The sequence below is a fragment of the Rhinolophus hipposideros genome, assembly GCF_964194185.1.
Source record: "Rhinolophus hipposideros genome assembly, chromosome: 9".
In the NCBI taxonomy this organism is placed as follows: domain Eukaryota; kingdom Metazoa; phylum Chordata; class Mammalia; order Chiroptera; family Rhinolophidae; genus Rhinolophus; species Rhinolophus hipposideros.
In genome coordinates, this window is record NC_138055.1 from 45,104,780 (window position 1) to 45,127,921 (window position 23,142).

Below are 23,142 nucleotides of genomic sequence, written 5' to 3' on the forward strand. Positions count from 1 at the left end.
TTCAACTAGGAAAGAATAAAAGTATGAATTAGTGGTCGTTCATGGTCCCACTAGTTTTCAGAAAATTTCCAAAATATATCGTTTCTATTTCAGTGAGCTCCCTAAGTGGTGAACTGTAGTTAACAAAACAGACTGTGTCTATCATTGGCTATGTCAGGGGAAGGAAAGTGAATCAGGAAACCAAGACTTAGTCTTGTTTACTCCTGTATTTTCAATGTCTCACTTACGCACATGTGCATAAATGAGAGAAACAAAGGTATTCAGTGGAAGGAGTGATACAGCATAGATGAATAAAGTCTGCAGTAAAACTGTATTTGTATAGCCCCAATAAGAAATAAGGGTACCATCTTAATGTATCATCTAGATAATGAAGCTTCAAAATATTTGATTTTTTTTGTTTAAAAATGATTTTAAATGTATTGTTCATTTGGTTAACATCTCCAATTAAGTACACTAAAAAAAGTAACATTGTTACTTTTTTTTTAAAGCTCAGGGTCATGTTATATCCAGCAATCATTAAAAATTCTATAATAGAAGAATAAAATGCTCGGTGACTAAAAGGTCTGAAAGATTTTGTACCTTGATATAAAATGACCCTACTTGGCTACATTTTCTGATGTGTTGGGCCTATATGTTATCATTTTTCTCTTGCTGTTTGCAGCTGTCACTTTGTCCTCTCACTATCTATTCATCATACCCCTTACCTTCTGCACCCTCACTGGCTCCCTTCCTAGTTTTCAGCTAACCACTTTCCCATAGACTAGATACACAAATATAGTTATTAAAATGGCATCTATTAGTTCTGTGGCTAGAGTTAGACAGAAATAAGTACACGTGTTTCCAGGTATGTATGCTATATGTTTTGATACTTTCTTATTCTTGGCTATATTATGGGCTGATAAAGTTTTCAAATAAGGTATTTGGTGGATAATAAGGCATTTGTTAATGGAGTTGGTTCATTGAAGAAACAACAGTCAAATTGATAAAGTGCAGTTGTCTGCCTGATTACTTTATATTCAATGACAAATGTGTCACACTTAATGAATAAATACATGATACATTAAAAAGCCTAGAATTCAATTCTGTCTGCACATACAGGAAACAAAGCGTCTTAAGGGTGATAGTGAAATTATATTAAATAAAACTGTGACAAAATTGTACCCATAGACAAATAGCTCCCATATGGCTGATGAGGAGATTATGGGATACTCTGTAATGAAGAATTAATGACTCCTTTCCCAGGGAGATGGGAGTGGGAGAAAGAGAGGATTTACTTCTTATCCTAGAAGTTTCCTGGCTGGCTTTTATTTAAATGAATCTCTTCAGAGCAATTGTGATTTTAATTTCCTGTTCTTAAGGACCTAAGCAGAGGACTTCTATGGTCCTGCCCTCATTGTGTAGCTAAAATTCTCCAAATGAACTAAACCGTGGGCCTGTTAGATGACCTCACCCTATGACACCACCCACAGAGAGAGAGTCACATGAGATTGGTATAGGGTAGGGATTATGCAGCAGGAAAACCATGAACCAACCTTCTGAGAACATATTCGTGCTATCGTTTTTTTTTCTCTCCAAGTACATGATGGTACTACCGGCTGTGCCATTGCCACAAATTTGTGATATCAGGAATTAATATGGGGAAGCCCTCTCACAAAATTGCAGCACTGAATAAAGACTAGGCATTTCTGAGCCAGAGAGGAAGGATTGAATGCCACACATGATCAGCTTTCCACAGGAGAGAGTGCTATGTTCTCATTTTCTCCTTGGGATAGTAAGCAGATAATATTCTGTGTAAACAGCTTAATCTCATATTGGCCAAAATAATCAGTCGTACTCCTAAGGATTACTCCCTGACAAAACCCTGCAAAACCTCAAACAGTGGAAAAATGAGACTCCTAATGAGCTCTCTTTCTTTCTCTGCCCTACACATAAACTGGTCGTCGACATTTCTTCCTTCTCTTACTGTTTTCTTCCCTTTGGATAGCTATTTTCCCATCTCTGTGTCTCTATACTTCATTCATCTTGTTTCTCTCCATGCTAAAATATAAACACATTTGAAATGAATCCTTCCTTTTTGCCTAAGACTCTTGTGTTTTCAAATAAGAAATTCTATAGGTGGTTGGACACCAAGAATTTTGGTTACCCACCTACCGCTGATGCACTAATGCAGGATACCTAAAAATTGGTGGATTCAAGCAAAACAACTATATTAAACTATCTCTAGGATTTTAACAGTTTACACACACACACACACACACACACACACACACACACACACATACTCAAATGCATATCCTAGATATTGGGCCTACAGTGAGATTTTGATTTATCTTTGTAATTGCCACAAATCTCTTCGAAGCCAAGGTAATATCTATTTTGAAACTAATGTTGGCGTATGGCCATCCACAGAAAATGAGACAGGTATATTATATAGCAAAGTTTTTCCTCATTTATAACAAGAGTTACATGTTGCCTCCTCCTGGTTCCTTTTCCCTCTCTTTTTTAAAAAAGGGAAGTCTTCCATTAAATTGTGGTGACATGACTACTCATCTGTCTCCTCCCCATGTTTCTGGGCCCTGCGCCTTTATGTCTGCTGGTGTTTTCAGGCACAGGACACCACTTTCCCACAAGCAAACCTGTAGCTATAAACCATCATTCAGGAATAAGAGAAAATGAAGGCTGAAAACCCTATCTGATTCTATTCCTCAAATCTTTTCATGCCTTGAGAAACATCTTTGCTGAAACCCATGGCTGCATTTCTTGCCCCAAGATCAGCTTGGTATCAAACAAATGTCGTGAGTACAATAGGATCTACCAACCAATTGACTAAGTGGCCTTTGTTTGGAAAAAGAAACAATAAATCACATTTTAATGCCAGATCTCTGTGGAAAATTTATTTCATTCCACATATGACTCTGAATGTAAAAGTGTTTCTAAAACATATGATCTGTCCCCCCAAAACATGGACTGATTGCCAGGGCTGGAGACCTGGGTCATTATGAGTTCACAGAGGAGAGAGGTGAATACAAATTGTAACAGGGCTGAAAATGAAACACAAAGATATTGTTTCTTGATGGCTCTCTAAGAGTTAAAAGTATATATGAGATAGATAGCTTTTAAAATAGGACCATGTTTACTACGATGGATTGGATTGTTGTGCATAAATTTTAATATATTTGCTTTATTTAGAAGAAAATTGTTTTCCTTTACCGAAGATTAAGATATAAATGATGATAATTATAATAATAATAATAGCATCGACAGTAATATGTGCCAACCTTGAGCACTTTATATCTTGCACTTATTTAAGCCCTTTACATATGTTAGCTCATTTAATCCTTATAGCAACCCTCTTAAAAAGGCACTATTGCCTGCACTTTAACATAGGGAACATAATAGTAATGTTAAACTAACATGAATGAAAAGAAGTTAGATTAATGGTAAGTGAAGGTTAGATGAAGAATTTGACAATATGTATATACTTGAGTAGTGACCAGAAAAAACAGTAGGGAGGATTTTATTTTAAATGAGAAAGATGAAGACAAGCTGTGTGCGATCATCCAACACTCTCCCCTTACAATCAGATGTGCCTATAGTGGAAGGACAGTGATTAGGTCCATGACTGACACATAAATCAATGCACTGCAGATATACTACTAAGAATTACTATGAAATGGACATAGCCCTCAAAGCTCAGAGAAAGTAAAAATTTTCAAATCATTATTTTCAGACTACACTTAATTTGGGTGGGAGAGGTGTAATAGAATCCATCACTGCCAATTTATCTTTATTTGAGGGAAAAAAGGTCTTGGATTCAGTACAAAATTAGCTTTTCAGATATATATTTACATATATATACATATATATGTGCCTTTCTAAGAGGGTTATTATAAGGAATAAATGAGTTAACATATGTAAAGGGCTTAAATATGCTCAAGATATGCATATGTATATATATATGTGTGTGTATATATATTTATAAATATATATATACATATTTACAAATATTCAGATATATATTTACAAATCATGTATATATACATATATATACATATATATATATATATATGTATGATTTCCAGTCATGAGTCTCCACTTTGGAATCATAGCTTCTATTTTCCCATTTGATAAATTTTATTTGTGAATTGCAAAATAGGAAATTCACTTGAAACTTACAAAAGCTGCATTTCCTGTCTACATATACAAGTGAAAAACTAAGCTGATACTCATTTATGTGATGAGGTTGTGTGATTCCTGCCCCCACCCACCAACCCCCCCCCCCATTGCTTGTTATTGTCTGCTCTGTTTGTGCTCAATATATATGATAGGAGTCTAGGAATATGGATCATTTATTGTGGTCAAATTTGAGATTTCCTAGGCTTGGTTTTGGTAATTATGTCTGTCATCATATATCAGCCAGAATGCCAGAGACGCACAAGGAGAAAACCTCAGTAGTCTACTTCATGCTTTTAAACAGAAATCCTTAGTGAAAGATGTTAGATTAATTATTGAAAAAATGGTCAGTGCAGCCACATTTTAATTTATTGAAATAATTAATAGTTTACATAGAATGACTTGACCTCTTCAATTGAAATTTATTTTCATATATTTTGATTGTGTATTATGGACCAAAAATCTCATTGACTCTATAGATTTGAACAATCAATAAAATAAAATAAATTTAAAATACCCAAAAAAAAGCTGGGGTAACTAGGAGCTAAATACATTTGAATATGAAAACGTAGTTTAAAATACAGACTTTAGAAACCTTATTTGCTCTGTCTATAGAACTTAGAAAAATAGGAAAAACGCTGTATTTTGAATGCCACTGGAATCTTTTCTTTTTTTAACCAAAAGTTTACTCAAGCTTGGTTTCTTTCCCTAAGCATTCTTACAAAAAGCTAATTTTACTCTGAGTAATTTTTAAAATATTTTTTTAAGTACACTTAGATAAGCCTTAAGATGTTGCATTAGTTTTGTTGTTTTAGGATAAGGATAAATCTTAGAAAGGAAGTGGAGTATTGATGAGGATGTTACCGATGATTCCTTCTTTGGGTTAGTTAAGCACTGAAAGACATTCTGAGAGTGATTTGGGACAACTGAGTCAGACCCACACACAGATATGAAATGATTAAATGAAAATGCAATCAACAGTGGCCTGGGAGCGTTGTCTGGTGAGAGATAATACTGCAGCTCTCTAATTGGCTCGCAGCAAGCATGCAGGATGACGGATTTCAGTTGTGGTATTGCCACACTGCTTCCCCCAGCACTATTATCTCAGAGTGACACTTCCATTACTCTGAGCGGAGAAAGATGAACGTCACCTGTCAGGGGCTGGTTAATTGTGTTGCTAGATGTATGTTGCCAGGGCGCAGGTTGGACATTTATGAACATAACTGCTTCCTCTGATGTCCGCCATCCTTCAGGGATCGATATGGCTCTTACAGTAAGCGCGTAATTGAGTGAAGGCACTTACCACTGAGGGGCTGAAGATGAGCCCATTGTGTGAGCTTCATTGTCCATACATTTACCATAAATGAGCTGATATTTGCCATTTATTGTGTGCAGCATTGTGGAAATGGAAACTAATGTGCCACTTTCATTTGTTTTCTAGATAAATGGGGAAGATGTCCAGAATCGAGAAGAAGCAGTGGCATTGCTCTCTAGCGATGAATGCAAAAGAATCGTGCTGCTTGTAGCAAGGCCAGAGATTCAGGTCAGAACAGAGATCAGAAGTCTTGAGACCGATCTTTATATTCATTATCTGCTATTCTGTAGCAGTTCAGTGCCACGGATATTGGTAAAACCAAGTATACAAAATATAATTGAGTTATCTTTCCTAAGTTACCAACCTGATCAAAACAATTATAAGTTAAAGACTCCCATATATTGCTCCACACAATGGCAGCTAAACATTTTCTTTTTAAAAAGAGAAACACACCAAATTGAATCGTTATTCTCTCCTTCTTTTACCAGTTATTTAAATGACTGCATAACTGGAAAAATGTTGACTTTACATGATTTTTAATTCTGTGTGGATCCTTGCTTCAGGGTTCCATCTAAAAATACCTAATTGACATTTTAAGGTATCTTGAAAGAATCTCTAATGAGAGAAACATTAGCATATCTAGCTATCAACTTAAATCTTTTTAGAATAACTTTAACAAATAAAGTGCCTTACATTGCATGGTGTGGTTCCATGTATGGTAAATGAAGTTTTTCCAAGTTTAGTGTGACAAAAAGATCTATCCAGCCAAAAACAAACTGATAGCTTCTAAAGGAATTTTTTTTTTATATCTTTACAGAGGGAGATATCATGAAAGTAAAGGAGAGGTAATGGTGGAAGAAAAGTACCATTGGTACTTCCTTTTATATCCTTTTTATACCCCACCACAATGCAGAAAGGACATTACATCGTCACCATTCTATCCATCTGTCAATAGTTTGAGTGAAGTTGGTTATATCACCATTTGTCTCCTAGGTTATTGATCTGATATCTTTCAGACTCAGTAACTACATACTATCTATAAATTACATTGAGTAAGTGTATTTCAGTGTCAGATCCGAATCCTGACTTGAATATAGTGGTTATAAAAGATCACCCTTTCCGCATATATTTCCTTTATGCCCTTGACCATTCTAAATGGTTCCTATAAAGCCTGCCATAGCCCAGGGCAGAGTAAAGTTACACACCTGAGGTCTTAGGAATGGGGAAGGGAACATTTATAACTGGCTTCACTTCCTACTTGGTAGTGAATTTTTAAAATGCACATGAAATTGCACTAATAAACTGGATATTTCACAAACCAGTTTATCTCACTGGTCCCATTTTTGAAAAAGAACATAATAATGAGGCTAAATACATATTAGTGAAACTCATGGTAAATTGAAGACAACTCAGTAGTTATAGAAAAGATATTTCAACGTTATAATTTGGTCTCCCTGCCCTTTCCAGGTAACTGCTAGAGAACCTCATTAATTTAGAATTAAAGCATTTCCTTGCCACATAGCAGGTATAATAGGCTGTGGAAAGAATAGAAATTAATGACTTCAGACCAGATCCTGTTAATCTTAGATAGAGTACATATGCTTGGTAGAACCAGTGGCATTTTTGAATACCTGTCCTGACCCAAAATATCAATGTTAGAAGGTGAATTTTCAAACAAGGCTTCCTTTCCACTGTTGATAAAAGATGATCATCTGACTCTGTAGGAGTCCCATCTGTCAAAATCAGGATCTGCATTAACCCCTTGATACTGAAGCCCCTTAGCCTTCATCACGCTGGAAAAGAGCTAATTACCTTTAGAAAATCAGATTTCTAGAAAACTTAAGAAAATGCATTTGAAAGCCATATTTTAAAAATATAATTTGAACAGTACATGCTATCAAGTGGCATTAAAAATGGAAAGAAAAAAACTAACTTGTCTTTATATCACCTATATTTTTTTCATCAATTTCAATATATCCCATTATTGCTTTTTTTTTTTTTGCATGTATATTTTTTTTTCAGGGATAATGTGGAAGGTTTTTGTGTGCTTTTTCTAGCCTTTCTTTTTTTCTTTTTTTTTTTTTTTTTAATGTTTCCAATACTGCCTACATTCTTGGAAATGATCTACAGAGTTGCTGGGGGCAGTATTGTGCAACTGTGCAATATTTATAAATAACTCATTTCTTTCATTCCCTGTCAACTTTCTTTCATTTTCTGCCCATTTTCTTCCTCAGACCATTAACGATATTGCTATTCTCTCCTCTTCCCCTTGGGACATGGGGGCAGAGAGGGCTCTCATAAGAACTTGTCGCCATTACTTTGGAGACAGCGCAGGTCGTTTCTTTCTCTGAAATGCCAGTGTATGATCCAATACTGTGCAGACAGATCCCCCTGTGTCATAATGACAGTCCTTCCTTTCCAGCATCTCAGCTCAGGGAAAACTTCTGGTTCCGCCACAGCGCTAGACTCAGACTGCCATGAATGTACTTCTAGGTGGAAAGGGATGGAAAAAAGAAGTGAGCAAGAATCTCTCTTTCCTGATTGTTCTGTGTCTTTCTCCAATGTAGAGGAAAGCCTAATCAAAATAGACATACACTAAATACAGAAGGTAACTCAGGAATCCAAGGGGATAGTTAATAAGAAAAGACTTACAGAGAACCATTAATTTCTACCCTGTGGTCCCTTTATCTTCCCCACCTCTTCGTTTAAATTTCAAAAGACTTTGTTCCATCATTCATTCTATCAGTGTCAGCAAATATTTTGTTTTGACCTGATTTAAGAAAAATTTTTTGGTGTGTTTACAAAAAGTGATCATTTCTAGCTTTAAGTAGTTTCTTTTGGAGTCAAGCATTTGCAGTTTCATGAAACTTAAAAGGGATTAAAGAATGTAAAACTCGGACAATTATAGATTGGACTGAATTTAAATTTTTAGTCAGCTTTATTTTCATAGTTCATCTGCATATCAAAGTCAGTGGGGTAGAACTTGATCAAGTTATCAAGGCTACATTAGGATAAATGAGGATGAATAAATGTGTCCCTGATTTTGGCCCCAGTGAAATTTGAGGTGATTTTAGTTCTCTACATAGCCTTTAATTAATATCAAGAAACCTATGATAGCCTTCATATTAATGAACATGATAAACATATTCTAATGCCTCTTCTGATGCAGTTTAATGTCCTTCTTCCAAATTTAGAATTCACTTTTAAAGAAAAGGTTATTTTTTCCATTTATTTAGTGGTGAAAACACCTCAAACTATTGTCAATTTTGGCTCACTAGAAAGCTGCTGTTTCTTTGTAACAAACTGAAACAGAGATTTGACAATAATTCAGTTAATTTAATCAGCATAGACAGATAATTTATGTAATCCAGCACCACAATCTACTTTGAGAAAAAATTATCTGTATTGGCTGTCAACATTCATCATATTAGCAAGGTAACCACCAGTTTCCACTTCACTTTGTATTGACAACTCAAGGGGATTTGTTCAGTTTAATTTGTGTAAGACTCACACTAGACTACGTGCATTCAGCACCCACAAACAAAACTCTTCATGCTCCACATCACTCCACCACCCTTAAATGTAACTTTTTAGATATTTTTCCTTGGAATTGGGCCTGGAAAATGAATCAAAAGAGACAATGGATAGCATCACTTTTTTGAGAATAACTTAGATTTCTTTTTCTGATACAATAAGTGATGTCTGTATTTGTAGCAAGCAGCCATCTTGTTAACTTGGAAGCCATTTGCCTAAAACTGAAAAAGCAGTGTGGGGGAGGGGCACTTTGTGGGTAGTCAGGTTGGTAGTGGTTATTAAGGAAAAAAGCCCAATCGTCTCATGGCCCTATTAGTACCACTGCATTTCTTTAACATGAGGACTGTTGGAAGTAATGAGCGTGACAGCTGTGGATTATACAGTACGCTTTTCATACATTTTGAAAGACGGTAATGTTGTATGCTGTGAGATCTACTCGGTTGTAAGAGAAAATCTGTAGCTCTGTTTCAGGAAAGGATAAAAGGCATAAGAGTCCGATTTTTTTTTTTCTTTTTTTGTCACCTTTTCTTCCTTCTGAGAGGTGAACTATCAGAGACTGGTATTCTAAAGAGAATCATTATGATAAAAGGAACTGGTCAGGCATCACCATTTAAGTTTCCCTTATTTTAGCATGAGTTCTCACTAACCTAATATAATGTACTAATGTATTTTTTTGCAGCTGGATGAAGGCTGGCTGGAAGATGAAAGGAATGAATTCTTAGAGGAGTTAAACTTGGAAATGTTGGAAGAACAGCATAATGAAGCAATGCAACACACTGCCAATGAGGTGGAGCAGGTAGGGCCAACAATTTGAACTACATCATTTGAAATGTTGCTAGTTTTTTTTTTAGTGTATGACAATAAATGAAGTAAAAAACAAAATCAAAGAGTTTGATCAAACATCCATATAAAGGTAATTTTTAAGAGCAAATGATCGTATCAAATGAAGCAGAAAGGCTAAATACAATTTTTTTCTATTAAAAATATTTCTTGTTTGGGAAGCTTATGGACCACTGTCAATAGAGTACAGTATTCAAATGCTGACCCAGATACTATTCAACCTAATTCAGAAATTTAATAGTAAAAATGCACATTGCTTCCCAGTATGCCAGCTGTAGCCAAACTATATTTCATAGGTAACCACTCCCCCTAAACTGTGGTTTTATACTTTGAAATTAATGTATGTATTTGAATATTTAGGCAACTAAATGAAGATGATAACATGATGTAAGCCTTCAGTCTTATTTGTGTTTTTGGTATTATGATTACACCTTTATACTATTAAATAGGAGCAGTTCTGCTTGAAAGTATTGACATCGTTTTGCCTTAGGGTCACATATTCATTCAACAAAAAAAATTCTGAGCTCCTAATATGTTCCAAGCACCACACTCGATTCTGAGAATACAAAGAAAAACGAGCAAAGTTCCTATCCTTAATTAATTGATAACTAGTAAAAGAGCACAGTGTGGTTTGTGTCAAATCGAGTCCTCATTTTTGTTGTTGTTGTTTTCCTACTAGATAAAAACAAGATCAATACATCATAGATTTTTTATTTCAGATTCATGACATTCACCTGCCTGATATAATTTTATTAACACTTCTGCTGTCCGTTTACTGATTTGTTTAATTATAATTCTATTCTCAACATTAATTCTTAACATTCTTTAAATGATAATAAAAAAATAAATAAATAAATTTTTAAAAATCCTGACAGGTTTAGGAACATGAAACACAAACATCCTATCACTTTACCAAGCTGAATGATAAAATATATTGACATTCTAACATCCCATAACAGAGATGTATGTGTGTATATGTGCACATGTCCATATATTAAATAAATCATTAGATTGCAAATTATAGTGTCAACATAGCCATGTGTGCAATATACTCTGTGCTGATCAAGGATGCTCATTGGCCACTTCATAAACAGTAGTTCATGCTCAAAATTGATGCTGCTACTGTAGTGATGGCTTTTCAATGTAGGACAGATTGAAATTTTTATGTATGACTTCAATACTGGCCACAAATAAAGATATTTTTGGGTGGCAGCTGCTGGTTACAAGCAAGAAAGTCCTTGCTCCAGGCTTTTTCTCTCTTAGATACAAAATGTGACCTGATACAGAATTGACAGGAGGATGTTGGAATAAAGAAAGAAGAGAGAAATCCTGTCCACGTGAAGTGATATGGTGTCAAATGTTGCCTACTCATCAGACATAATACAAATGCTAGGTGTTTTGAGGTAACACTAGATGTCCCTGAGGTTAGATTTTCATCATGTGGAAATTTTTCTTCACCATGAGACTGAAAAATGATGAGAAGTACAGAAACCTTTAAATGTCCTTTGCCCTTATAAACAATAATACTACATTAGCAATGTCTTGGTAGAAACATTGCCTGTCACTAGACTAATTCCATAGGGAAATGATAAATGATAGTGTACCATTACATTAGAAACCAGGAATTCTAAGTTGGAGAACAGAAAAACTCTTTTTATTTTCACATTTGTTCCTAAACCAGACATAAAATAAAAGGAAACTTAATTAAAAATGAATATCCATATTTAAAAACTAAAATTAATAACTATATGAAAGTTTCACTTTACATACTACCCTTGGTCCTATGGCTGCTGTTAGCACATTGTGTAATATCTCCCATAGCATAATTTGTCTGTGTTATTTGTACTGCATGTAAAATTTTTAAAAAGATAGTAGCCTTCTTGTATTTTTTCAGCTTATCATTTGATAAGAGAAAAACAAACATTAAATAATGTGGCATATAAATGTAAATAATATGGTATGGAAACTCAAATGTCCAATATCAATAATATCCTCTGGAAGTCTTATGGCACAAAGTGCAGATGTCACCACATTTGATATTACTTATTTATAACATATGTCTTTTATCAATAAGACATTATAAATCAATCTGAGTATGTTTTCAACATAAGAGGAAGAATACTTTAGAGCAAGATTGAGAATCCTAGAATAACACAATACGTGGCCATGTTCTCCCCTTTCCAGTTTTTTTTTTTTTTTTTGCATTTTGTTCTGTCATTTATGTGGGAAAAAATAATTATCTAGGGAGACCCTTTTAAACCTGTTCCAGCATATTTTTTATCACCCATCGTCCTTCTTTAACACTAACAGGTTTAATTATATTTAATTATATCATTACACGTGCTAAAGAAAAAAACTTAGACATAAGGAAAATATAGCCTAGAAACTGCCATGTAGACTACTATACTAGGAATGGGGAAAGAAAAAGTAACTTTACCCTATTCACCGACAAAGAACTAGACATGCATTTCCTTAGGGCAGTGATAGTTAATCATTCTGCATGAAAGCCAAAAATTACCAGGGAGTAAAGTTTCATATACATATTTCCATACGTATGTCAAAATCTATTTTTGATGTTATGTCTATGTCTGGCAATAAGTGCTGCTCAGATTTTCTTGGAAACTGTTGTTTACTCTCAGTAGAATAAAACTCACCTTTGAAAGAAATTATAGGGTAAGAGTAGAAAAATCTTTTTTAAGTACCTCATGAATCCTAAGACATGTTGCTTTGGAGCCATGTGATTTGGAGATGCACTGAGTTCAAAGCATATGTATGCAGGAGTATGGCATCCTGGACATATAAGAAATCTTGATGCTGGGAGATGGCACTGGTCTTCTAGACTCTCTGTCACTAATAAGCTAAATTCATCTGAGATTAAGTGGCCTCATCTATAGATAGAAGGTCCTAGGCTCCAATACTACCCTATTCCTGAACTTTTCCTCTGAACTTTAAGAACGTTAAGAAAAACAGTAAGAGGGTGATGTGGCTTCTGAACTCCAGGCTTCCATATTGCTAAAGACCATTTAGACATTCTTCTCATCTTTTTGTGTCTTATCAACTCAGAAACTCATGAGTCACCTCATTTATACACCTTCACATCACAGTCTCCCAAGTACGAGAAAGCCTTAAGAATCACCTATTTAAACGTGTCCTGTTTTATTTATCCCCAAGTGAGTATCATAGCAGTTTTTCTTTATTTCATTGCATAAAAAGCTGCCTCGAGCTAATTGCCTTTATTTCTAACATTGTTATAGATAATAAAATTAGAGCAGCTTTCTCGGAACTGCACTTTTGTCAAGAAGCACTGTTCTTCCAGCACGTTTTTCAACAACCGGTATTTTCTTTCTTCCCTCAACGTTATTTTCTTAGCCAAAAAAACAAGAAGAAGAAGAAGGCACAACAGACACAGCCACATCCTCATCCAACAACCATGAGAAGGACAGTGGAGTGGGGCGCACAGATGAAAGCTTGCGGAACGATGAGAGCTCAGAGCAGGAGAATGCAGCAGAGGATCCCAACAGCACGTCTTTAAAGAGCAAGAGAGAGCTGGGGCAGAGCCAAGACACTCTAGGGAGCGTGGAACTTCCGTGCAATGAGAGCTTCATATCCGGTGAATACATTGATTCAGACTGCACTGGAAACCAAGACGAGGAGTGTGAACAATTCCGGCAGCTCTTGGAGCTCAAATGCAAGATTCGAAACCATGGAGAGTATGACCTGTATTACTCGAGCAGCACAATAGAATGCAATCAAGGGGAACAAGAGGGAGTGGAGCATGAGCTACAGTTGCTTAATGAAGAGCTAAGAAACATTGAACTTGAGTGTCAGAATATCATGCAGGCTCACAGGCTCCAGAAAGTGACAGACCAGTATGGAGATATCTGGGCATTGCATGATGGAGGATTCAGAAACTATAACACCAGCATTGATATGCAAAGGGGAAAGCTAGATGACATCATTGAACACCCAGAAAAGTCAGACAAGGACAGTTCTAGTGCTTACAACACAGCTGAAAGCTGCAGAAGCACTCCTTTCACTGTGGATCGTTCCCCTGACAGTTCCCTTCCAAGAATGATCAACCTCACCAATAAGAAAAACCTGAGAAGCACAATTGCAGCCAATCAGTCCTCTTCTGGACAGAGCAGTAAGGAATCGGTCTCCCCCAAAGCCAAAGCCACTCAACAAGGCTGTGGCATTGAAGGCAAGGAGAAGATTTCAGAAAGCAACAAGCTTTCTGATCAAGAAAAGACAGGCAGCGAACACATCCCTTACCTCTCTCCTTACCACAGCTCCTCATATAGATATTCAAACATCCCAGCACATGCCCGACATTATCAAAGCTACATGCAGTTAATTCAACAGAAATCTGCAGTAGAATATGCTCAGAGTCAGCTCAGTTTGGTGAGTATGTGCAAGGAGTCTCAGAAGTGTTCAGAGCCCAAGATGGAATGGAAAGTAAAAATTAGGAGCGATGGGACTCGGTACATAACAAAGAGACCAGTGCGAGACAGGATTCTGAAGGAACGTGCCTTAAAGATCAAGGAGGAACGGAGTGGCATGACGACAGATGATGACACCATGAGCGAGATGAAAATGGGGCGCTACTGGAGCAAAGAGGAGAGAAAGCAACACCTGGTTCGGGCCAAAGAGCAGCGTCGGCGCCGAGAGTTCATGATGCGCAGCCGATTGGAGTGTCTCAAGGAGAGTCCTCAGAGCGGCAGCGAGGGCAAGAAGGAGATCAATATCATTGAACTGAGTCACAAAAAGATGATGAAAAAAAGGAACAAGAAAATTTTGGACAACTGGATGACAATCCAAGAACTGATGACCCATGGGGCTAAGTCTCCTGATGGCACACGAGTTCATAATGCCTTTTTGTCAGTCACCACTGTATGACGGAATGAATGGGATGCAACTGATTTTAAGAGGGTGCTACCAGTTTGGGTAGAGTATGATTGCCTCGTTCAATGTGGCATTTTTATATATATTTTCTGACTCTTTATAGTTTAAATTTTTTGTAAGCAAAAATACCTGGTAATTTTTGATTTGTTTTTCATATGCTGGTCCCTTCTTTTTGGCTGAGATCTTTCTTTAACTTGTGATATATTCATATTACTCATTTATATATAAAAACAAACAAAACGAAAGAAAACAAACAAAAAAAAACTCGAACAAAGATACCGAGGAGCCAATTAATTTCCTATTTTAATGTATCTATTGTAAGTTAAGATCTGGATTTATTTCTCTAGTTTACTTATTTTCTACTTTGAGAACAACTCAATGCCAAAACATTTCTATACCTGCTTCTTGGCATAATGCGTAGTAATTCAAACCTGTTAATAAATCATCCGCTACAGCTTGTCTTATACATAAAACCACCTCTTTTTAACATCCCATTGTACATTTAACACATAAATGGCCGTTGTCTTTGTCTCAGTAAAGTGTAGGTGGACAATCTTCCTGTGATATGTAGTGGCATTGGTCATGTAGCTAGATAATTGTGGTAATTGTGACAATAAACGAGAAATAAATTATTGATTATCCATAAGAAAAGTTATCGAGGAGTGTTTTATTTTCATTGTCCACTGTGGTTATCAGAAATAAATTAGTTATATATGTATACTATTTAGAAAACTCCTAATTGTGGATTATAAAACGTGTAAATTTTCTATCACTTTTTTTCATAAAATCGTCTTGAAATACTTTCCATAGATCATGGTGTCACATATTCTTACCAGAATTAAATTAGATAACATATATAGAGCATCTTATAGATGCTCACTAAAATTCAATAAACATGGGTTCATGCTCCCTTGCCTGTCACTCATTTAAGGAAAAGCCAAGAAAAATTTAGGGGAAGACATAAAGAGAGAGGATCAGTGAAGTATCTGAGATTATTTGTAATGACACTATATGAATAGCTGCCTTAACAAAATACCATACACTGTGCGGCTTAAACAACAGCAATTTATTTCTCACAGCTCTTGAGGCTGGGAAGTCCAAGATCAAGGTGCTGGCCAATTCAGCAACCTGGTAAGGGCTCTCTTCTTGTTTTGTAGATGGCCACCTTCTCACTGTGCCCTACATGGTATATATAAAGCATTCTGGTGTCTCTTCTTATAAGAGCACTGATGTCATCATCAGGGACCCACTCTTTGATTTCATTTAGATTACCACCCATCTCCAACAATTATCACATCGGGGGGTTAGAGCTTCAACATATGAATTTGGGAGGGAGAGGGACACATTCAGTTCATAGCACTATGTACGTTTATTTATTTGATCATTTGCAAATAAACTTTTGGGAACCATCTTTTTAATCATTTTCAGCATAGTCAACTATAAATGCCTTTTGTGCCCATTTATTAAAAAGTAAAATTGTTAGATTATCTGAAAGGTTTTTTTTTTTTTCTTTAACCTAGCTTTTCATCATATAAACATATAAACCATATTATGTCAATCATGATGCCTTCTGAGTGAGGTCCACCCTGTACATGCAAACATGACTTGGATCAAATTTGTATTAAACCCAAGGACTTGTTTAACATAATGGAGATAAAACATCTGAATATTTTTGAAGCTACTTTCCTGTTTAAAAACCTGCAGTGGCTCCTTAATTAGATCTTGAGTCCGACTCAGACCTCAGCCTTATATTCAAGGCCCTCTATTAACTTGCCCACCTTGCTTATTGGCCCTTTTTAGATCTTCTTTGAGTTATTCCTGGCTCCAAAACAGCCTGCCCATTTCCACTGAAGTTACGCTATTCTCCTCTCTGAGATTTCTGTGCCAAATCCTACGCCTCCCTTAGAACATAATCAGATATATATTTTCTCTTTAGAGCCTGTTTTGATGACACCAGATTTTCTCAGCATTTTGGCATATGCTATGATTGCACTGCAGTACTGTTTTACCTTGGAAATTCTATTCTTTTGTTATCACTTATATAGAACTTATTATCCTCTTGTGTAGATTTTTAAGTTCATAGAGTTGGGCCCTTGTGTCCGCCTCTGTCTTTGTAAACTTCTAGTGGAATGATATTTGAATAATAATGAATGCTGGTTGAGTTAAATTGTTTTATTCATTTATATCTCTCCTCTACATATTGGTCCTTTTGTTACTGTTTCTTTTCTCTTCTACCCTTTAAGTTCTTACCTTTTGAAGGGCTAATATATTGATGGAAAGAAATGAATCTTACTCACATATAATGAAAAGCTGGGCTCAAAAATTTTAAGATAGTGATAGTAATAGCAACCTAAAGCAATTGAAAATTTCATCACTTCTAACTTCAGCCATTATTAATCGATAAGATTATTCTGAGTGCACTGAGAGTTAATTTTTGATCAAATGGTGTTAAGTAAGAATGCCTGTCTATCTTAAGAGCTCATTTCTTCCCTGACCTAATGCCTGTGGTCATTGTTTATCCTCTTGACACAACTAGGTTTAAATATTCATTGAATTCATATTGCTCCAATAGATAAATGTGATTTGAAATCAACGTGTAGATTTTTCCTGAAGAAACATGTACACATCTCACAGAATGCTGTGTTTCCAAAGTTACCAGTTTAATTTTACTTTTATTAAAGCCAAGTGTGCTTGCTAATTTTTTAAAAATGTAATGTTGGTGTTTTTCATGTCTGTGTTTATATAGTTCTACAAGTTGAGAAATGTCTTTTTCAAAAATCAGTGAAAATCTGAAGTGTTACGCTTTATCTTTCTACATAACATATCTTTGTGCTAAACATGTTTTTTCAGTAAATGAAAAATAAATCTGTTGCTCAGCAAAGAAAAATGATTGGCTATATGTGGGATATTTTATTTCAGTTCAGAAGAAATATGTGAATGTAAAGAGGAAAAATATTTTACTTGAGTTTACCTTTGAAATTCCATATTTCTTATTGCTTTTTATATTCAAGATGTGATAGAAATTAGTGTTAGGCTCTATATGTGAACTACCTACGGGGTTCAAAAATAATGTATGTTCAGTGGACATTTCTTCACTGCATGCCATGAAGAAGGTTATTGCTGCCATCTTATTTTGTGCTGACTGTACCTTTACGAACACGTAACGTGTGCTGAGGGAGGACTCCTCCAACATAGCCTTTCCATAGCTGCCTACTAACTCAATTCATGTCTTGGTGTGTCTAAATCTTTACATAAACATATTTTTTTCCCCTCCAATGAGCTTATGCTCCCTGCTTCAAAATCCTTGTTTTGTTATGGTGCCACTGTTCACCGGCTCTTTCATGCTTATCACCTGAGTCTTCTTGAAATTCTCTTTTGGCTAGTCAGTCACAAAGCAGTGTTAATTTTCTTCTAAATGTGTCAGATTATCTTTATTAGTCTTAAATCACCTTTTGGCTAGATTATTACTGTCTAGTGCCCAATTACTTCAATGGATCTGTACTGGTCTTTCTGTACATACTTTCCAGTTTATCCTACTTATGGTGGCAACACTTGGCCTCCTAAATATCACTTTCCTCAGTGTGCTAAGGTATCTTCAGGAGTCTTTTCCTGAGCAATGTGATAAAATCTGAGTGTCCGAGACCATTATCTGTGGACTTCCATAATTGAAATTCAACGTGTTTTGCCATCTGATTCATACCTCTCTCCAGGAGAGATTTCCAACTCAGACCTCAGAAAAACTGTGCCTTTGGTAGATAAACAATTTGATGTTCCTTCAAACTAATATGCTTTAAATTTTAATTAAAATAAATTCAATTTTTTCTATCAATACTCTATTATTAGTTTTCATTATTTTCTACTATTACTAAGCATTAATATAATTGATATAACTACTATGACAATTATTAAAATTTATATTAACTTTTAATTAATGAAATTGAACATTGTAATAGGTTCACTAATTCACTTCTAAAAAAAACAAAAAAAAACAAAAAACAGGAAAAACATTTTCCCAGCAGATTATTTCATACTTATGAAGTTTTTGTTCTCCATTCGGTGTTCTATTATTGTTTTCTAAAATGTACCTCTGTGGAGGTATATTAAAGGACTTAAAATTTAGATAAAACAAATAATTTGCTCCTGTAAATATGCATGATATGGTTTCAGAATTTTAGTGACTTGTGATGACAGGAAGCCACTGACAAAAACAGTTGACCAAGATAGTCATCTATTGAGGAGCCCTTTGAAATTTTTTGTTCTTTTTTGTTTGCTGTTTCCACTCAAGTGTGCTGCCCTTTTTAGTTAGAGCAAGACCAGGTTACCCTGCAGCAGTTAGGTAAGACGTCTCCTTGTCGAACTGAGTAAATGGGCACCATAAAGCAGATTATTAGGGGGATGTTTTGTGCTACTCTAGTACCCCACTAGCTTCTGCTTTAGTCAGACAGGACTATAGTTTTTCAAATATGACTTTCTCATTTCCAACACCACTCTTTGTGGTATCTTGAATGTTAGATTAAACCCTTCCCCTTTCTTTTGTCGATCCCTCCATCAATGTTTATTTCATATCTTTCCATCTCTCCAGGAGATTGTCCCTAACTCTTGCTAAGAGCAGCTCTTATTTCTGAATAGATGGTATTGTTTTAACACTCACTTGGCTTTCCACCCAATAGTGTCTAGTTTTTCCCTCTGTAATGTGTCTGTCAAAAGTATAGTGTGTTGCATAGCTAGGAACCATTGCCACATATGTCCTTCTGGTATATCTTCTGTTTTACCAAACAACAGATGCTCAGGATTTTGGGTGCTGTGCATTTTTCACAAATCCCAATCAACAGTGTTGTGTTGCAATAAGCATTGCTCTTGGGTTCATAGGCCATCTATAAACTAGGGTCCCACTTGTTATTCATTATCCTACTACGTGTTTTAACTTATTAATATCCACTACTTATTTACTGCCTCCCAGCTCGGCCACTTGCTAGGTTTGTATTCTTCAGCAAATTACTTAAGCTTGCTGCTGCTCAGTACAGTAGAGATAATTATACACTTTTTCATTAGTTGGGAGTTAAATGGGTTAATACATATAAAGAAGATAGGTGAGTGCTGGCACAGAGTTGGTGGGCATTCAATAGATAATAGCTAATATTTTTACTTATGAACAGATTGTGGCTAATATAATTTTAGTAATCTGTCACAAATTCCACAACTACTAAACAATAGGTTCTAGATTCAAACTCATGATGGTCTGCCGCAACCCCCCCCACAAAGTTTCCCTTCTTTCCACTACCTACGGTCTCCACATTAATTAAGAATGGACATAAGAGTTAATAGCAATGTGTTCATTTAAGCTCTATCAGTTCTGCTCGACACAGAAGTCCAGGCACTGAAACCATTTTCTGTGTGTCATCAAATGTGCTCTTTTTCTTCATTTGATTATACTTTACCAGTCAACCAATTTTTTGAATTGCATGTTATCTATGGTGGGGAATTTTGGTGATAGGTTTTGTTTTTGATCAGTCAATGAGCTTATGCTTATTTCTCTAAAGCTAACCAGTACGTCATTACATTCTGCCTAAAATTTATTATTACCCTCACCATTGTGCTGTCTGCCAGTCCATGACCAAAAATGTAATATTGTTGAATATCCATCTGAGGAACTGTCACAGATCCTTAAGGTCTGGTGTTTTAATAAGACGCATAGTCAATGCTAGATATTCTGTCCTCAAATATAATAAACTGAGACATTTATTGAACTTCACATCTCTTGTAGTAATAAGAATAGATTAGATGGGGTGCAATTTGCCAACATATCTTTGAATATTTTTGAGGCACTCTAGGAAGCAAAGCCTACTCAAATGTTTCAGGAAACCAGCCATATACTGATGTTCTCATTATGGGAAGGTCAGTGAGTATAGCACAGATTTCTCTTTGTGTCCATTTAATTTAGCCTGTCTTCATTTTTGAAACAGAAAGCTAATCAGAATTAATCGGAAGGACACAAAAAATAGAAATGATACAAAACAGTCAAGAGAAGGAAATGTATTTAAGAACCTACAACATTCACTGTCTTAAATGCTTTGCATTTGTCATTAATAACCTTCTTATGTTGGGGAGATGAAATATGAGCACATAAAAAGAAATCTAACTGTATAAGCAGTGAGTGCAGAGTGATGGAGCCAAGTAAGGAGCACAGGAGAGTTAAAAGGAGGGTTTCCTATGGGTCGTCACCATCTTTGGGAAGACTTTCCTGGTCTTACAACCTGGAATAATGGCTCACCCATAGGACAAGTTCTCATCAAGTATGTGATCTTGAGCAAGTTACATCCCTTATTTGAGGTTCCATTTTTCTCATCTGTGAAATAAGAATATTGGAACAAATTATCCTCACCACTCATTTTATTTCTAGCATTCTAAAAATTGGCAATAAATAATGAAATATTTTATTGCAAATTTCCTTTTGTTGTAGCTGTACCACAATTCGTTCTGGAGCTATCCTACATAAGTTAACAATCTCCAGTAAAGCAAATAAGGACATTTTCCAAAGGAAAAATAAGAAAGCAGTCCATTGGTATAAAACAATGCCTAGCCCCTCCTATCATATTCACCAGCTGACACATCTTATATTTTATTTCCAGAAGCCATTTTTCATGATGGTTACCATACTCTGAAAGACTGCATGTGCATTCTACACTCTCAGAATATCACAGAGTTGTGCTCTGGAAGAGAGACCTGGATCTTCCGACACTTGCATTGTTATAGAGAATATGAGAAGGGGAAGAGATCATGCACCATTTGGATAATTCTCGGTTTTGCAATCTTGATTACCAAGCTGCTGGCCTGAGAAAGCTTGTTGCTAGGCTATTTGAGGGAGAGCCCCTGTGTCTAGCAGACACATTGACTAATTTATCCATCTAATGTATGACTGAAATTTAAATTACACGAGAAGGGTGGGAGAGTTAGGCAGGAGCTAGGTCAGGAAGGGTTTCACATGAAAAGAAGTGTAAGAGTTAAAGTGAGCAAATTTATGTTTTTGAAAGACCTGTTTATTAGCAATTTAGACCTACTATTGAGTAGAGAAATATTTGGAGTTAGGCTGTTATTCCAGTGATCCAGAAGAGAGAAGAGTTTGAACAAGGAGCCAGTGAGTGCAGAGAGAGAATTTGACCTGTATTAAGAACTAGGGTTGCATGTTTAGCAAACAAAAATACAGTATACCCCATTAAATGTAAATTTCAGAAAAACAGTGAATATTTTTTTTCAATGTAAGTACATATGGGGAGACATACTTACATTAAAAACTGATTATAACTTATTTTATCTGACAATCCTATTAGGGAAGTAAATAGCTAGGTCTTGGGGACTGACTGGATATAGAATGGGAGAGAAACAGAGAGAGGAAGAAGTTGAGGAAGTTGTTCAGATTTCTGGTTGGTTGAATGATAGTTCCACTCAGCATAACAGGCTTAGAATGAGAACAATGTTCTGGAAGGAAAGGTAAACAAATAAGCCATGGGCATGTTGATGTTAAGGTACCAACAGGAGAATCGTATAATGGGCAATTACAAATACAGATATGGAGTTCAAAATAGCAGACAGGGATCGGAGGAATACATATTGGGGCACCAATAGTACCATCCACTGGTTTCCTCTCTTCACCCAGGCCCCTCCATGACCACAATGGCCTGGTTATCCATAGAGGAGCAGTCAATAGGAAACGGTTGAGTGTAAGAAGGTGAGGCGTATGTCAAATTGCTTTCTTCCTCCTGGGCACTTCCCTCCTTATACGGGGCAGTTGGTTTGCCCATGTCCCATCTCTGCCTTGTTAAGAGTGGAAGACAAGAGCATCCCATTCACGGGTCCTCCCAGCATCTCTAGAGTCACCTTTAAGTCTAGAGAATGAGTTTTAGAAACATTCCCAGAAGCATGTAGGAAAGCACCTTGTAACCAAATAAATATTTCTTCAGCAAACCAGATGAATAGTGAAACTCTAGCCCATGAAAGTTTAGGTCAGATTTTGCAACCCAATTATTTATGAAAACAAATTTGTTTTTCAGAGATTTATGCATTTTAAAATTTCAGCTGAAGGATTATGAACTTTATTTACATCAGTGAAGCAAAACTAAACAACTCCTTTTTTCTTAATATTTCATATTAGTCCACAAAGAGTTTGTTTTTTCCTTTTGAAAGTGAATACTATTCTGTTGTAGTGATGTACCATAAATGTGCTAATCCATCACACATTTATATTTATTTTTTATTATCGCTAATCTCTATCACAATCAATGCCTTAATTAATAATAACCTTATAAATACATCATTTCATGCATGAGTAAGTATATCTGAGATAAGTTTCTGGAAGTGGAATTGCAAGGTCAAAGGGTATG

General features: G+C 35.8%; 1 protein-coding gene across 2 annotated transcripts in view; it reads left to right on the top strand.

Annotated features, from left to right (window-relative positions):
• The window catches only part of PDZRN4 (PDZ domain containing ring finger 4), a gene marked incomplete at its 5' end in the record, with an annotated part of 344,229 nt that extends 326,593 nt beyond the window's left edge, over positions 1-17,636 (top strand). For both annotated transcript variants that reach the window (XM_081058559.1, XM_081058560.1), the window contains 3 exons: positions 5,615-5,716; positions 9,702-9,818; positions 13,232-17,636. In XM_081058559.1, coding sequence (XP_080914685.1) covers positions 5,615-5,716; positions 9,702-9,818; positions 13,232-14,758 — 1,746 coding nt within the window. In that variant the 3' untranslated portion in view covers positions 14,759-17,636. The remainder of the gene's footprint in view (positions 1-5,614; positions 5,717-9,701; positions 9,819-13,231) is intronic.
• Between the last annotated feature and the right edge of the window lie 5,506 nt (positions 17,637-23,142).